This window comes from Phocoena sinus, chromosome X, assembly GCF_008692025.1.
Source record: "Phocoena sinus isolate mPhoSin1 chromosome X, mPhoSin1.pri, whole genome shotgun sequence".
NCBI classification, from domain to species: Eukaryota; Metazoa; Chordata; class Mammalia; order Artiodactyla; family Phocoenidae; genus Phocoena; species Phocoena sinus.
The window spans coordinates 92,527,506-92,544,257 of NC_045784.1; the positions used below are offsets into that span (position 1 = coordinate 92,527,506).

General features: G+C 41.5%; 1 protein-coding gene across 2 annotated transcripts in view; it reads right to left on the bottom strand.

Moving 5' to 3' along the window:
- COL4A6 (collagen type IV alpha 6 chain) overlaps positions 1–16,752 on the bottom strand; it is a 279,711-nt gene that overhangs the window by 154,828 nt on the left and 108,131 nt on the right. For both annotated transcript variants that reach the window (XM_032620898.1, XM_032620899.1), the window contains exon 3: positions 1,676–1,759. In XM_032620898.1, the coding sequence (XP_032476789.1) occupies positions 1,676–1,759 (84 nt within the window). The remainder of the gene's footprint in view (positions 1–1,675; positions 1,760–16,752) is intronic.

The following is a 16,752-nucleotide window of genomic DNA, read 5'->3' on the forward strand; positions in this document are numbered from 1 at the left end:
GACGACTGTTCAAGGATTTCTACTGTAGCACTTCCATTTTTTAAAATAGCAAAAATTTGGAAACAAACTATGTGTTCATCAAAAGGGAAATGGCTAGATTAAACTTTGGGGTGGAGGAAAAGATCTTAAGGACATATTATGTGACCAAACAAACCAACCAAAAACGGCATAGAATATATACTTATGATTATAGTTTGGGAAAAAAACCCAGAAAATGAAATGATCACGCACAGAAAAAGACCAGAAAGACAATAGTGGGACCGAGAGAACATCAAGGGAGACTTTTGCATTGTCTGTGTTGCTTGCTGTTGTTTAAGAGCATATTCATATATTTGTTGTAGAATTATTTTTTTTCTAAAGTGTTTCCTAGATATAGATCAGAGGAAGGACGTGGGCCCCGGTGGCTGTAGTGAACACGACTTCCTTGGGAGACAGCAGTGGGTAAAGTAAATAGGCGAGAAATCAAAAGACCCAGGTAATAGCCTGAATCTGTCATCAATCTGCTGTGTGACCTGGGAAGTCATTTTCCTTCTCAGAGACTGTTTCCTCTACCATCTGTGGATAAGATGAGAAGCTCACGAAGATACCTTCGCTTTCTAATATTTTATGATTCCCTAAGTCTCTGCCTTTAATGTACAATATGTCTGGTCCCTTTTGATGAAAAGAGATGGCTTTTTATACTTTTCCTTCAAATTCTGGCATAGTTTGACATTTTACTGTACTGCAAATGGAAAATAATGAAAGAGGAGGTAGAGTGGTCACTCTGTTCCCTTTTTGGCTATGTTTTTAAGGGTTTGGCTGACCTATTTATGCTACCTTCCTTCGACAATGTAAGCTTGAGAGTGCAAATACAACGCTGCAAGTCGGAAGATCTCAGTTCTACAGGGTGGCCATAAATTTTGAAAATGTAGATTGGATTTTACTTTTTGTTATGGATTGATCCCCCCCCCTTGAATACTTTTGCTGAGTTATACTAAAGATGCAGGTTTCTTCAGCGCAAATCAAAAATACAAATCATCTGGGGCAACACATCACGTATGCATACACGAGGATTGATAGAAATGCTGTATCAAGGCACTGTGTTCATTGCATTTGCACAACAATTTGAACTGGTCATGGCTATTAAAGGACAATACATTGAATAACTCACTTAATGTTTTGAAACGTGTCCTATGCCTTAATATAATATCTATAAATCATTCTTTATGTATAGTCTGGACTTTATGTATATTTCTGGACTTTATGGCTACCCTTGATTTTGGATGAAGCACATCCCTAGTCTGTAGATAACGATTGGACCACTTGTCCCCCAGAGTGGTAGGGAAGAGCCTATCTGTAAATGAGCTATGAAAATTGATGTGCATCTACAAACATATCATAATCTGGTTCTGCACAACTTAATTGCCTTTTGGAAATACCCCAGATGAAACGTTGAGGAAACTTCGCTATTGAGTCAATTAAAGAAACCTCTTCCCGGTCTGTCAGAGACTTTGACTAATCTAGTTCTGCCTATCATTAGTCAGCAAAGCTCCTTCCAGCTGGTCTTCATCACTTTGCTTGTTCCATGAGGTCATAAGAGAAAATTCTAAGCAGTTTAATTCTAAAGAAAACACACACACTTCAGATATCGGCTCCTGTGACTATCTGTCTTTCAACAATGAAGGAAGCAACTTACTCGGGCTCCTTTCTCAGGAGAGCATTTACAGCCCCCAATGCAGTCTTGGCCTCCACATGGCTTTCCATAGGGCTTCTTCTCTCCCTATTAAAAACAAGAAAAAAAGAAAAAAGTTAGTGAACCATGCGAAGCAAGAAGCAATGCTGCCCAGGAAGCATACCCCTTAGCCACACTCCTCCTAACGAAATAAATCAGAGCAGCTTGGCGGTGTCATGAGTCACATGAAATAAAAAGCCATCTTAAGCTAGCACCCTTTTAGGTCAGGTCTATACCTCACTATATAGCCAGCTTGGTAGCTGGTTGGGGAACTGTGACATCTCCCCACATAGGTAGAAATTCCAGCCACAAAATACAAGAGCATTTCTTTACATGGGGCTGGAAATAAGACTCTAGCTGTATCCCTAAGCCCCGCTGGACTTACTTATATATTTGCACTCATTGAGAAAGCAGCAGCTGTAGCAGAGAACTTGAGAGAAATTCAAGTGCCAGAAATGTAATGATAGATGAAAATAGCCACCCTGTACTCTGCCCTCAGAATTGTTCTCCTCAGGGTCCCACTTTCAGCACAGCATTCAAACCCCTGTGCCCAGTTAGTCAGATCCAAGTTTCTCAGGTGATACTGTACACTATTCCCTAAACTCTCCAATCCAACTTCCTTTTCCCTTCTCCGCTTTTTTTTTTGGCGGGGGGACCGCGCTGCGTGGCCTGCAGGATCCTAGTTCCCCAGCCAGGGAATGAACCAGGACCCCGGCAATGAAAGCACCGAATCTTAATCCCTGGACTGGCAGGGAACTCCCACCTTCTCTGTTTTATGATGATGATTATAACAAGCTGAACTTCTCCAAAGTCCCCCGCATGACCTGACATGTGCTGACCCTCTCCAACCTGTTCTCCTCACTCTCTCCCTGGCTCACTCTGCTTCAATCACACTGGTATTCATTCTATTCTTTAAACACTTAAGCCTGTTCCTGCCTCAGGGCCTTTGCCCCAGCTGTTACTTCTGCCTGGAATGCTCTTCCCCTAGATGTTTTTGATCACTGGCCTCTTTTTATCACCCTAGTCTCAGTTCAATTGTCTATTCTCAGAGATGCCTTTCCTGACCACTCAACCTAAAGTAGCCCCCAGGTACTTCCAATCATAGCACTAAGTTACCTTTTCAACATTAAACATTCTGTCTCCCCCCGTTAGAATGTAAGCTCCATGTAAGTAGGGACCTTATCTGTGCTGTCCAACACTGCATCCCCAATGCCTAAAACAGTGGATGGCACGTGAAAAATGCTTGATGACCTCACGGATCTGGGATTTGAACACAGGTCTAACTCCCAAGCCTTGACCTTAACCCTTATGCCTTAGTGTTTTCTAAGTCTTCTGTCTCAATGCAGACTCAAAATGAGGAAACTGCCATTCTGACCCTACCCCACCTTGGAAAAAAAAGCAACACATACAATTCAACTATTATCTGTAATAAGAACTTTATCTCTGGGATGGATTTAGTATCATCCAACTTTTTTGTTTAATGTTGGCTGTTTTGTTCAAAAGAGAAAGGCATATTTATGAGCCAGCCTCACACTTAATCATTCTTGCCTCTTTGTACTGTGAACCTTTTCCTAATTCCCAGGGAGCACTGTGAATTTCTCAGATGGTCTCTTATCTCTTTAGACATTCCCACAACCCTTTATCACCACACACCTCGGTAATAAGGTAGTGATGGCAGAGCTATGACAAAATATTGCTATTTTAGGTTCCAAACACCTTCTTGATATGAAAGATATTTTATCTCTCTTATATGCCTTTGACATGGTAAGTGCTTTTGTACAGTTTCCAGTTTGCCCTCCACTTTATGGTATACAGGACAGTGCATAAGGGTGAGATCAAGAGGTGCTGTGGAAGGTGAAAGCTGGGGGCTGGAATGGAATAGAGAACAGGGAGGCAGAGCAGCATTGAATTTAATCCTCACCAGTGCTGTGCCCCCTTTGTCTAATGTTGAGTGCTATATTTCTCAGGATAATGGATAATTTCTATTTGCGTTTCCATATAGTTCTGTATTCTCCAAGCAGTCTTCAATGAACACGTATAATTAGTAAGGAGAAAAAACACCAGTCTGTTTCCGGATGATAAATTCATCACCTTCAAGGGAGAGGACTCAACAGGCATTGCCAAACTGGTATCTGTTTGGAGCTATGGCCTAATTCGAAACAATGCCCTTTAGGTGTCCCATAAAATTTGTCAATCATGGACCAAAAGTTTCCAGATCTCTAGTGTGGAGCAAGGAGGCTGGAGGCAGGGAGCTGGATAAGACAGGGGGAAAAAAATCCCAATAACAGGAGCTGAACAAAAATATAAGGAGCACAAGCTGAGGTTTCTTGGGAACTTGGCGTAACAAGGAGGCAAAGACACCCAGCTAACAGACAGGAAGCCATCACTGTCTTCTGTCACTGAGGAAAGTAACCAGAGAAGCCCCACTGGCCACAAGGCAATTTCCTGTAATGCTGGTCCTGGCAGTTCCCCCAGGAGTCTTCAATTACACTGGGCGGGGAGGGGGCCGGGGGGGGAGGGCAGGGATAAAAGGAGTGGCTTCCAGGGAACATGGCAAGACCAAGAACAGAGGAAGTCTCTGACCTATCCTGGCTTGTCTGGGGACACGCTAACCGTTGCTAAGCCAGGCCACATCACTGGTGTCATTCCCACCCTGGAATGCTTTCTCCCTTCCATGTATATGTACGCAATGCATATCCAGTGGTTAGGACTCTGTGCTTCCACTGCAGGGGGCCTGGTTTCGATCCGGGGAATTAAGATCCCGCAAGCCCCGTAGTGTGGCCAAAAAAAAAAAAAAAAAAAAAGCACTTATTATGCCATAATTGTATTGCAAAGAGAAAACAAAAGTAGTTCATAATGAAACAATATGTATTTTAATATGTAAATGCTCATACATGGCTCTATTAGATGTAGGGACTTCGCTGGTGGCGCAGCGGTTAAGAATCCACCTGCCAATGCAGGGGACACGGGTTGGAGCCCTGGTCTGGGAAGATCCCATATGCCGCGGAGCATGCATGCATGGCGCGTGCATGTGCCACGACTACTGAGCCTGGGCTCTAGAGTCCATGAGCCACAACTACTGAGCCCGCATGCAACAACTACTGAAGCCTGCGCACCTAGAGCCTGTGCTCTGCAACAAGAGAAGCCACCGCAAAGAGAAGCCTGACTACCACAACGAAGAGTAGCCCCTGCTCACAACAACTAGAGAATGCCTGCGTGCAGCAACGAAGACCCAACACAGCCAAAAATAAATAAAATAAATAATTAATCAAAAAAAAAAAGAAGATGTAATGAAGTCATCAGAGGCTAGCAGCTTGATGCAGAATCACCAGGAATGCTACAGTCTGCTGAAGCAGAATGATTCTGGAATGTGGTACTGCTGACTCAAGTACCACAGATGGAGCGGCTATTAGTGCAGTGATTCTCTGAAATGGTGAATAACTCATGGTAAAGCTCTATTTTAACACTGTCAGATTTCTTCAAAACACCTTTCACACCAAATCTCATTTGATTCTCTACCACAAATCTGACATAGGTGTTTTAGAGGTACAGGTATATGCAGCGACATACACACATACACAATATTACAATGCTTTCTCTATATCTTCACCTATCCCCCTAGACAGTAAGTTCCTCTGAGGTGATGTTGGTTTGTTCACTATAAAGCAAATCAGTTTAAACCCTCTAAGCCTCAATTTCCTCAACTATAAAATAGGGATAATAATATTTTAGCTCATTGGGTTTTGGGAGGTTAAAGATAATGCCCCTAGCAAAGTGCTTGCCACATATAGTATGCTCGATATATGTTAGCTGGAATTATCTAGTACTGTGCCTGCCTACTAGGTGATCACTGGATGACTGATTTGCATTTTAAAGATGAGGAAATGAAGGCTCAGCGGTTAGTGACTTCCTCACCACAGAAGTTAAGTATGCCTTTTTTTTTTTTCCCACTAAACCCACTGCCACCAATTCCAGGAATCAGCTTGAAATGGGGAAGTCAGGAAAAGAAAGATGAGTGTTGGGAGGTGTGTGTTTGTTTGTTTGTTTGTTTATTTTGTGGTACGCGGGCCTCTCACTGCTGTGGTGTGACAAGTTCAGATGTGAGGAGTGTCAAAAGTAATTGTTAGTAATAACATTTTAAAGTACAAATTCTGCAACTTACTTTTAAACATATTAAGAGGGTATTCACATTTCTTTCTGTAATTGAGTCACTCTAACTTATTTGCCTTCTAATATGGTTTCTAAAGCAGGAAGGAAAGGTACAGTTATCACTAACATTGGAAGGAGTAGATTCATTCATTTACTCAACAAATGTATATTGTGTGCCTGCTGTGTATGAGGCACTGTGCTAGGTGCTAGGGGTAGGATGATAAAAAAAACTGAATATGACTTTTTCATGAAAGTTCATAGCAGTTTTATTCGTAATAATCCCAAAGTGAGAAGAGTCCAGACTTCCATCAATAGGTGAGTAGATAAACAAACTGTGGTATATTTGTACAATGGAATACTATTCATGAACTTAAAAAATGAACAAAGTATTGATACATGCAACTGCATGGATGAATATCACAGATACTATGTTAAGTGAAAGAAGCCATGCACATAAGTGCATATTCAGTATGAATCCACTTATACGAAGCTCTAGAATAGGCAAAGCGAATATATGACAGAAATCAGTGGTTACCTCTGCAGGGTTGTCAGAGTGAGGTTGACTGGGGGCATGAGTACTTCCTGGGATAATGGATATGTTCTATATTTTGTTTGGAGAGATGTTTATGAGTGTACACATTTGTCAAAACTCATGAAACTACACATGTATAATCAGCACATTTTATTGTCTGTAAATTATAATTTGATTGGGTTTCCCTGGTGGCGCAGTGGTTGAGAGTCCGCCTGCCGATGCAGGGGACACGGGTTCGTGCCCCGGTCAGGGAAGATCCCACATGCCGCGGAGCAGCTGGGCCTGTGATCCATGGCCGCTGAGCCTGCACGTCCGGAGCCTGTGCTCCGCAATGGGAGAGGCCACAACAGTGAGAGGCCCGCATACCACACACACACACACACACACACACACACACACACACACTATATATATATATATATATATATATATATATATATATATATATATATATATAAAATTTGATTAAAAAGTAAGCATAGTACTTGCCATCATGGAGCTGATATTCTCATATGGGATACAGATAAATACACAAATATTTGAAGAATAATCATTGTGCAAAGTGTGATGGAAAAAAACAGGATACTCTGAAAGTTTACAATGTTCAAGTCATTAAGATATAAGCACTACTTCTTCATTCAACAAAGATTTACTGAGTGCCTACTCTGTGCCAGGCACTGGATTATGCCCTGGGAGTACCCTGTTAGACAAAACAGACTTGCTCCTTTGCTCTATGTTCTTGTAGAGGAGACAGATGTTGGAAGAGTAAATAATAATCTTTTAATTATAATTGTGCTATACGATACAAAGGAGACCAATGGAAGGATATGAGAACGTACAACAGGGACACTTGGCCCCCTTGATGGGATCAGAGAAGGTTTATTTAAGAAAGTGCAGTTAGGGGGACTTCCCTGGTGGTCCAGTGGTTAAGACTCCATGCTCTCAATGCAGGGGGTATGGGTTCGATCCCTGGTCGGGGAAGATTCTCCACGCCGAATGGCGTGGCCAAAAAAACCCCAAAAAGTGCAGTTAAACTGACATCTGAAGAACAGGAAGCGTCAGCTAGGTCAAGGGATGGGAGTGAGGCAGAGAATCTTCCAGACAGAGGGAAAAATCAATGCACATGCCCTATGGTGAGAAAGAACGTGGCAGCTAGGAGAAGCTAAAGAAAGCCAGAGTGACTTTAACAGGAAAGTAAAGGGGAGAGTGACAGAAGATTTTGCCGTCTAGGCAGGCAAAGACTTGCTCATGCAGAGTCTTGTGGGCCATGTTAAGGAGGTTTGGTTTAATTGTCAGAGCAACAGGAAGTCACTGAATTATTTTAAGCAGAGAGTAACATGGTCAGATTGATATTTTATGTGTTTGTTTTTTTTTTTTGTGGTACACGGGCCTCTCACTGCTGTGGCCTCTTCCGTTAAGGAGCACAGGCTTAGGACGCTCAGGCCCAGCGGGCATAGCTCACGGGCCCAGCCGCTCCGGGGCACGTGGGATCTTCCCGGTCCAGGGCACGAACCCATGAACCCGTGTCCCCTGCATCGGCAGGCGGACCCTCAACCACTGCGCCACCAGGGAAGCCCCCAGATTGATATTTTAGAAAAATTTTTCTAGTGGCAGTATCGCTAGTGGACAGGAGCGGGTAATAGTGAGGTGGGAGACCAATTAAGAGACTGTTGGAGAGGGATTTCCCTGGTGGCGCAGTGGTTGAGAATCCGCCTGCCAATGCAGGGGACACGGGTTTGAGACCTGGTCTGGGAAGATCCCACATACCGTGGAGCAACTAAGTCCGTGCGCCACAACGACTGAGCCTGTGCTCTAGAGACCGCGAGCCACAACTACTGAGCTCGTGTGCCACAACTACTGAAGTCCGCGTGCCTAGAGCCTGAGCTCTGCCACAAGAGAAGCCACTGCAATGAGAACCCCGTGCACTGCAACGAAGAGTAGCCCCTGCTTGCCGCAACTAGAGAAAGCCCGCGTGCAGCAGTGAAGACCCAAGAACGAAGACCCAAAGCAGCCAAAAATAAATAAGTAAATTTATATATATATATATATATATATATATATATATATAAAGAGAGACTATTGGAGAGAAGATGGTGGCCTGAACAAGGGTTATGGCGGTTGGATGAGGAGAAGTGAATGAACCTGAGACATATTTAAATAGAGGGGACACGACCAGAAAGGGACAAGTCTAGAACAAGGCCTTCTCACACCAAGTCTACTTCACTGATTTGAGGACAAACTTCAAAGCACACCTGCTATGTATTATCACTGTGTTGGGCACAATGAAAGAAAGACAAATATTCAGGAAACTTTTATTACACTCAAGGAGCTTAAAGCCTAATGACAACTATGATCAAAAGAAGAAAGTGAGAAGTATTATTGGAAAAGGTAAAGAGATACTTTTCTAAAACTTAGATGTGATTATGTCCTGTCTTCTCTCAAAAACCTTTCATGACCCTCTCTTATCTGCAAACTTCTAAATCCAGGCATAACATTTAAGAGCCCCTTTAAATCAGGCTCAACCACCATTGTAGGCCAAACTATCACCTCCAATATTCTACTCATCGAGTTCTATTTATCAGCTATTCCATTTTCATGGAATGCTTTTCATATCTTATCCATTTCTCTGGAAATCCTAGTCACATCTTTTATTTCTCTTTTTTGTAACAATTTTATTGAGATATAATTCATATACAATACGTTCATTCACACATCCTTTCTTAAATATTACCCTCCCTCTTTTCCAATAGCACTATTTATGTTTCATTATGGTATTCATTGCTCACTCTAACAGCTTCTCCTTTTGACTGTTTCAGAGAAATTGTGGTGACAGTTTCTAATAAAAATATACAAGATTATTTTGAGTGGCCAGGTGGATCCTCAGGTTCCTCAGCTGTGTAAAGCATGATGGGGCTTCATGTCCTACTTTCTGTGAGCCTATTCTTGCTACTAGACTTTAGGCATACAGTGTCATGGGCTTTAGTGGCCTGTCCCAGAGCCTTATGGCCTATTTATAATATGATGTCTTTAGGGAAATCATTCCAAGTTGAAAAAAAATCCCTTAGGGTTTCTAGTTGGTAGCCTAAGTTAGGATGGAAGAGTCAATAAGTTCTCTAAGAGTTGAACCTACAGGAATAGGAAGGACTGGGATTCCAGGACAGAGTATTCGACTCGCTGGAAATACCCCGACCGACTGTCCCATCTATTATTGAGTCCAAAGGATCAAGGACACTGCCATTTCTGTCTTCTGTACTTGGAAGAGAGAATTTAACCAATGCTCAGTTGAGACAGACAGTGAGTCCATGTGGAATTCACCAGCAGTAGCAACTATCAGAAGGATATAGAATGGGAAACAAATGCAAGTTGTTTCTATAATTTCTTAGCTAGATATTTAGCTCATGATACAGACAGTCTCTAAGGCATACTGATATAGATGAGAGTATAGATGCTCTGCTTGCTCAGAAATGAGGAAAGAGGACATGGGGAGGAGGATCTAAACCAGGGAAATAGAATGGTTCATAGCAAGTCCATCCCTCATGACTAGAAGGAAAATGAGAGAGAACCCCTCCCCAAATTACAAAACCCAGTAAATAGAAGACTTGGATCTCTGTCTTCATTTGCCAAGAACTGCATGTTACTTTTACCTAATTTTATGGCTGTAATTTTAAGCTGTAAATCCTTTCAGAAGTTGTTTTTTTTTTTTTTTTTTTTTTTTTTTTTTTTTTTTTTTTTTTTTTAATGCGTTACGCGGGCCTCTCACTGTTGTGGCCTCTCCCGTTGCGGAGGACAGGCTCCGGACGCGCAGGCTCAGCGGCCATGGCTCACGGGCCCAGCCGCTCCGCGGCATGTGGGATCCTCCCAGACCGGGGCACGAACCCGTGTCCCCTGCATTGGCAGGCGGACTCTCAACCACTGCGCCACCAGGGAAGCCCTCAGAAGTTGTTTTTAATTTTGCTTGCAGGGTAAGAAAGACAAACTAACTTGTCACATATGCCTGCATTTCTAAAATTAGGAGAAACAGCCCTAATCCCTTCTCATATGCAGAAAATAGAAACTAGTCGAGTAGTCTACTTGGTTGGTGGGAACAGACTTTCAAAAAGAAACATGCCAAAAAATAAAAATAAAAATAAAAGCATGATATGTCATAAGCAAAGTTAAACTCCAATTCAAACTTTTTGGCCTTAGCCAAAGCCCACAAGCAAAGGAGTGGGCCAGTATTTCGGTCCCTGATTCTGTTTCATGGCTTTGAAACTCATCTGCTTTTTGTTTCCAGGCAAAGTGACATGCAAAACTCATTTCAGAAAGCCCATCTATAGCAAGGCCTCAACTACACCTTTGGTAAGTCCTTTGCAATATACAACCTACCAAGGCTCACTGAGAAGAAATAGATAATCTGAATAGTCCTATATTGATGTTAAAAATTGAATTTGTAGTTAAACCCTCCCCACAAAGAAAATTCCTAGGCCAGATAGCCTCCCTTGTGATTTCTACCAAACCTTTAAGGAATAAATACCATTCCTATGCAAACTCTGCCAGAAAATTGAAGATGAGGGACTACCTCCTAACTCATCTTATGAATCAAATATTACCATTACAGACTAATATCTTTTGGGAATATAGACACAAAAATTCTTAACAAAAATTTAGGAAATTGAATCCAATAGTATGTCAAAATAATGGTACATTATGACCAAGTACAGTTTATCCTAGGAATGGTAGGTTGGTTTAACATTCAAAAGTCAATCAATAGGGGCTTCCCTGGTGGCGCAGTGGTTGTGAGTCCGCCTGCCGATGCAGGGGACATGGGTTCGTGCCCCGGTCCGGGAGGATCCCACATGCCGCGGAGCGGCTGGGCCCGTGAGCCATGGCCGCTGAGCCTGCGCGTCCGGAGCCTGTGCTCCGCAATGGGAGAGGCCACAACAGTGAGAGGCCCGCGTACGGCAAAAAAAAAAAAAAAAAAAAAAAAAAAGTCAATCAATATAATTCATCATATTAGTAGACCAAAAGGGAAAAATATGATTATCTCAATAGATGCAGAAATATAATTTGACAAAACTCAACATCTATTCCTGATAAAAACCCAAAGGAAACTAGAAATGGAAGGGAATTTCTTCAGTCTGCTAAAGAGCATCTATGAACAAGCCTATAGGTAACATTATACCTAATGGTGAAAGCCTGAATGCTTTCTCCACTAAGATTGGGAGCAATGCAAATATGTCCACATTTACACTTCTGTTCAATATTGTGCTGGAGGTTCTAGCCAGTTTGATAAAGCATGGGTGAAAAAGGCACCCAGATTTGAAAGGAAGAAGTAAAACTGTCTTTATTCACAGATGACAATGTAAAAATACTACGACATCTACGAAAGAAGCAACTAGAACTAAGTGAGTTTAGTAATGTTTAATGACACAAGTTCAATATACAAAAATCAACTGTATATATGTTAACAGCAAACAACTGAAAATTGAAATTAAAATATAATTATAATAGCATCTAATATATGAGACATCTAGGAATAAACCTGACAAAATATTGGCTAAACCTGTACACTGAAAACTTAATTGAAGAGAAAATTAAAGAAGACCTAAGTAAATGGAAAGCCACTGTTAAGAAATCGATTTCTACCCAATTGGTCATCATAGATTCAATGCCATTTTAAAATGCATACAGAAATACAGAGGACCTAGAATATCCAAAACAACTTTGAAACAGAAAAACAAAACTTTAAGACTTCCAGGACTTGACTTTTGAAAGTATTATTATGAAGCTATAGCAATCAATACAGTGTGTTATTGGGACCAATGAAACAAAATAGAGAGTCCAGAAATAGACCCACATATATATGGCCGATTAATTTTCAACAAAATGGCAAAGGCAATTCAGTAAATAAAGGATAGACTTTAACAAATGGTACTGCAACAACTGGATATCCTATGCAAAAGAAAAGAAAGAAAGAAAGGAAGAAAGAAAGAAAGAAAGAAGAAAGGAAAGGACCTTGATCCGTACCTCACACCATATACAAACATTAACTTAAAATGGATTGCAGATCTAAATTTAAGCCCAAACTTTAAAATTTTCAGTAGAAACATAGGAGAAAATCTTTATGACAAAGATTTTAGGTTAGGCAAAGATTTCTCAGATACAACACCAAAAGTTTGATGTAAAGAAGAAAAAATTGAGAAACTGGACTTCATCCAAATTAAAAACTTCTACTTTTTGAAAGACATTCTTAAGAGAATGTAAAGACAAGCTCCAGACTGAGAGGAAGTATTTGCAAATCACGTATCTCCTAAGGGACTATAATAGAGTCAATACCATAAATGAATATAAAAAATAAATATGCTAAGTAAAAGAAGCCAGTAAGAAAGCATTTATATTCTTTATTTCCATTTACATAGAATTCTGGAAAATGAAAATTAATTTATAGTGACAGAAAGCAGGTTCGTTATTGTCCAGGGACAGGGGGTGATGCAAAAGTGTGAGGGGAGGGATTACAAAGGGGCATGAGGAAACGTTTGGGGATGATGAATGTGTTCATTATCTTGACTGTGGGGTATGTTTTTACGGTTGTATACATATGTCTAAACTTAAAATGTACACTTTAAATATATGCAGTTTACTGTATGTCAATTATACCTCAGTAAAGCTGTTAAAAATACTATTAGGGTACTCAAAAGGACTCAAAAGCCAATCTGAATACACTTCCACTGGCCAAGTAAGTGATGATTTGTATATCAATAATGATAACTGCAGTGAATGAAATGCTTAAAATATTTAAAACTCCATGAGTTCATAATGGTACTCTCCTCCAGACCCCCAAACAAAAACCCCTCACTAGTCATCTTTGGAGGATGCTAGAGAATTAAGTATTTTTTAAATTGGTAGAAAAATAAATGGGGGGGGAGTGGTGGTGGAACCAAGCATTTATCCTGCCTTTACTAAATGAACTCAGGGTAACCGTAAGAATTAGTGAAGGAATGTTTCCCCTAAAATAAAAGATGGAATTACAGAATCAACATTTGCAAGCCCCTATGAGGTAAAGGAGTGAGGCAATGCATATCAACAACTGCTGACATCACAGAGAAACAAGCATATATTGCAGACATTTTACACCTCCTGATGGGAAGGATAAAATACGACCTGATGAAATATGATGAAACAGTCTTGGAGAGAGAGGGAGGGAGGGAGAGAGAGAAAGAATCTGATCAAGTGTCTAGATCTAACTACCAATGCTTTACAATAATGCAAGAGCAAATGCAGGAAACGGCAACCAACAAATCAAAACCGTGGGCAACTGTTACAGGAAAAGGTGACTTAAGAGACTTACTACCTAATCATAATGTAGGGGCTTTATTTGGACACTCAAATGTAAGGAAGCAAAACAATGAGAAAATATGAACACTGACTGGCTATTTGATTATATTATGGAATTACTGTTCATTTTGTTTTTGGTGTGATAATGGGATTTTGGATGTTTTCGTGACTTATTTTTAAGAGATACATAATGAAATACAGATGAAGTCAAATGATCTCTGGAATTTGTTTCAATATAATTGAGAGTGAGAAGTGGGGATAGATGAAACAAGAGTGTCTGAACTGGTCAATTTGAAGCTGAGCACTTGGTACATGGGAGGAGTTTCACTGTACTATTCTATTTTGTATATACTTGAAGTTTTCGATAAGAAAGGATTTTAGGGGCTTCCCTGGTGGCGCAGTGGTTGAGAGTCCACCTGCCGATGCAGGGGACACGGGTTCATGCCCCGGTCCGGGAAGATCCCACATGCCGCAGAGCGGCTGGGCCCGTGAGCCATGGCCACTGAGCCTGTGCGTCCGGAGCCTGTGCTCCGCAGCGGGAGAGGCCACAACAGTGAGAGGCCCGCGTACCGCAAAAAAAAAAAAAAAAAAAAAAAAAAAAGAAAGGATTTTAGGAAAGGAATTTAGGTTTCCGAACTGGTGAATGGACGGATGAAGGTGAATGATGAGATGTGGGAGATGGAGGAGTCAAAGGTGACTCCTTCAGCTTGAGCAACAGGGAGGATGGTGGTGCTATTTGCTGAGATGGGGAAGCATGGAATAGGACCAATATGTGTGTGTGTGTAGAGAATGAGTTCTGTTTTGGACACACTGAATTTAAGGAGACTGTGAAAGCCAGGGTGACATATCTAAGTAGTCAGCTATATATGTACTTAGAGCTTGGAAAGATTTGGGCTGAAAGATATAATTGTGCAGGAATGACATTGTGCGTGGTGAGAAGAGGTCCTTGGGAAAAGGCCTGAGGAACACTCACATTAAAGATCTGAGCAGAGAAAGTCAGGTCTAAAATTGTATGGATACAAAGCGGAATGGGACAAAGCCTGCCTTTGGGGAGCTCACACTTGAGCCAGTGAGACACATTCACTTAAGTTCTATAAGACTGGTACTGGCTCAGATACTGGGGAGAAGACAAACTTTTGAAAATATTCACATGCTACCTTGCATGGTTCTCCAAGTATTTTATGGACATTAATTAGTCTTCTCTCCCCCAAGGCTGTAAATGACTCCAGTGCAGGGAGTAAGAGAAGAGCTTGCGTTTTGGGGCATAAGTGGAATTCAGCACATTTTAAGGACATAGGTCTTCCCTAAAATACCAGGCCAGCCTTTCTGATGGGTGTTACGTGCAAGTTAGGCACTGACAGAGCCTGAAAACTGAAGAGGCAGTCCTGAAAACCAGGAGGTGGGAGCCGGGGGACAGCTTACTGTCCCAGCCCATAGATGCACTGTCTAGTTTGGCTCAAATCAAGTTGTCAGAGAGACAAATGCGCTGACCAGGAGCATCCATGTGCCTGGTTTTCACTGCACAGTGACATCAAGCAACTTCTCCATAACTAACCTGGGCTCCACAGATTAGGACAGTATTAGGGAAAAGCTCTGGCAACACTGAGGCTTCTTAGATCGTCACCACTCTGTCATTATACACCATGTAGAAAGCCAAGATTCAATACATGTTTACTGAATTAATAAATTCAATCAATAGATTTAAACACTAGCCTAAAGAGAGAAGCAGAATCTATTTTTGCCTAGTGGCAAACTTTCTCCTTCAGAATTAAGTATATTGTCCATTTACAGACAAAGTCTGAGTGCCATGAGCATTATTAGCAGGTGTAAAGGGCAGCAGGAAATACACCTGTGTACTCTTCTTGTGGCTTTATTTTCCTACCTTGTCCTACCTTTGTCAATGCGCTTTGCCATATTTTGCCACATTGTACAAATCTCTTTGTACAGAGATCTCTTCTCTATCTTCCCCGAGCCTAGTACTGGGCCTGGTATGTTAGTAGGTGGCTGTATTAGTTAAGGTTCTCCAGAGAAACAGAACTATGAGGATGTGTGTGTGTTTACTGTATGTATGCATGCATGTATGTACATCTGTACATATGTCTGTACTTTTTTTTTTTTTTTTTGCGGTACGTGGGCCTCTCACTGCTGTGGCCTCTCCCGTTGCGGAGCACAGGCTCCGGACGCGCAGGCTCAGCGGCCATGGCTCACGGGCCCAGCCGCTCTGCGGCATGTGGGATCTTCCCGGACCGGGGCACGAACCCGTGTCCCCTGCATCGGCAGGCGGACTCAACCACTGTGCCACCAGGGAAGCCCTGTCTGTACATATTTAAAGGAACTGGCTCATACAATGGGGACCGGCAAGTCTGAAATATGCAGGGCAGGCTGTCAGCGTGAAAACTCAGGGAAGAGTTGATGTTACAGTCTCAAGTCCAAAGGCAGTCTGGAAGCAGAATTTCTTCTTCCTTGGGAGATCTCAGTCTTTTCCTCTTAAGCCCTTCAACTGATTAGATGAGGCCCACCCACATTATGGAGGGTAGTATGCTTTATTCAAAGTTTATTGATTTAAATGTAATCATGTCTAAAAAATACCTTCATAGCAATATCTAGACTGGTGTTTGAGCAAATATGTGGGCACCATAGCCTAGCCAAGTTGACACATAAAATTAACCACCACAGTGGTTAATACATGTTTATAAAATAGAACTGAAATCAGTGGACTGCCCACATTTGCGTATCTACTTTTGAATATCAAGTAGCAAATGCAGTGGGCACACAGGCATCTGGGAACACAGGTCACTGGTTTATTTCTAACTGGACAAAACAGTTTTTCAATAAAGCCTGTGAAACATGAAATGGGAGTACTTAAGGTACAGATGAAATTTATTTTCAGATTCCCTCCAATCTTTGAATCATTTTTTAACTGATGAGCCACTACATTATTCATTCATTTAGAGTCAAAAAAGTAACGTGAGCTGGCATTCTTGGAACTGGTTTCTAGTCCCTTCTTTACTATTAACTGGCTTAAGTGAATTTGGGTAACTCACTT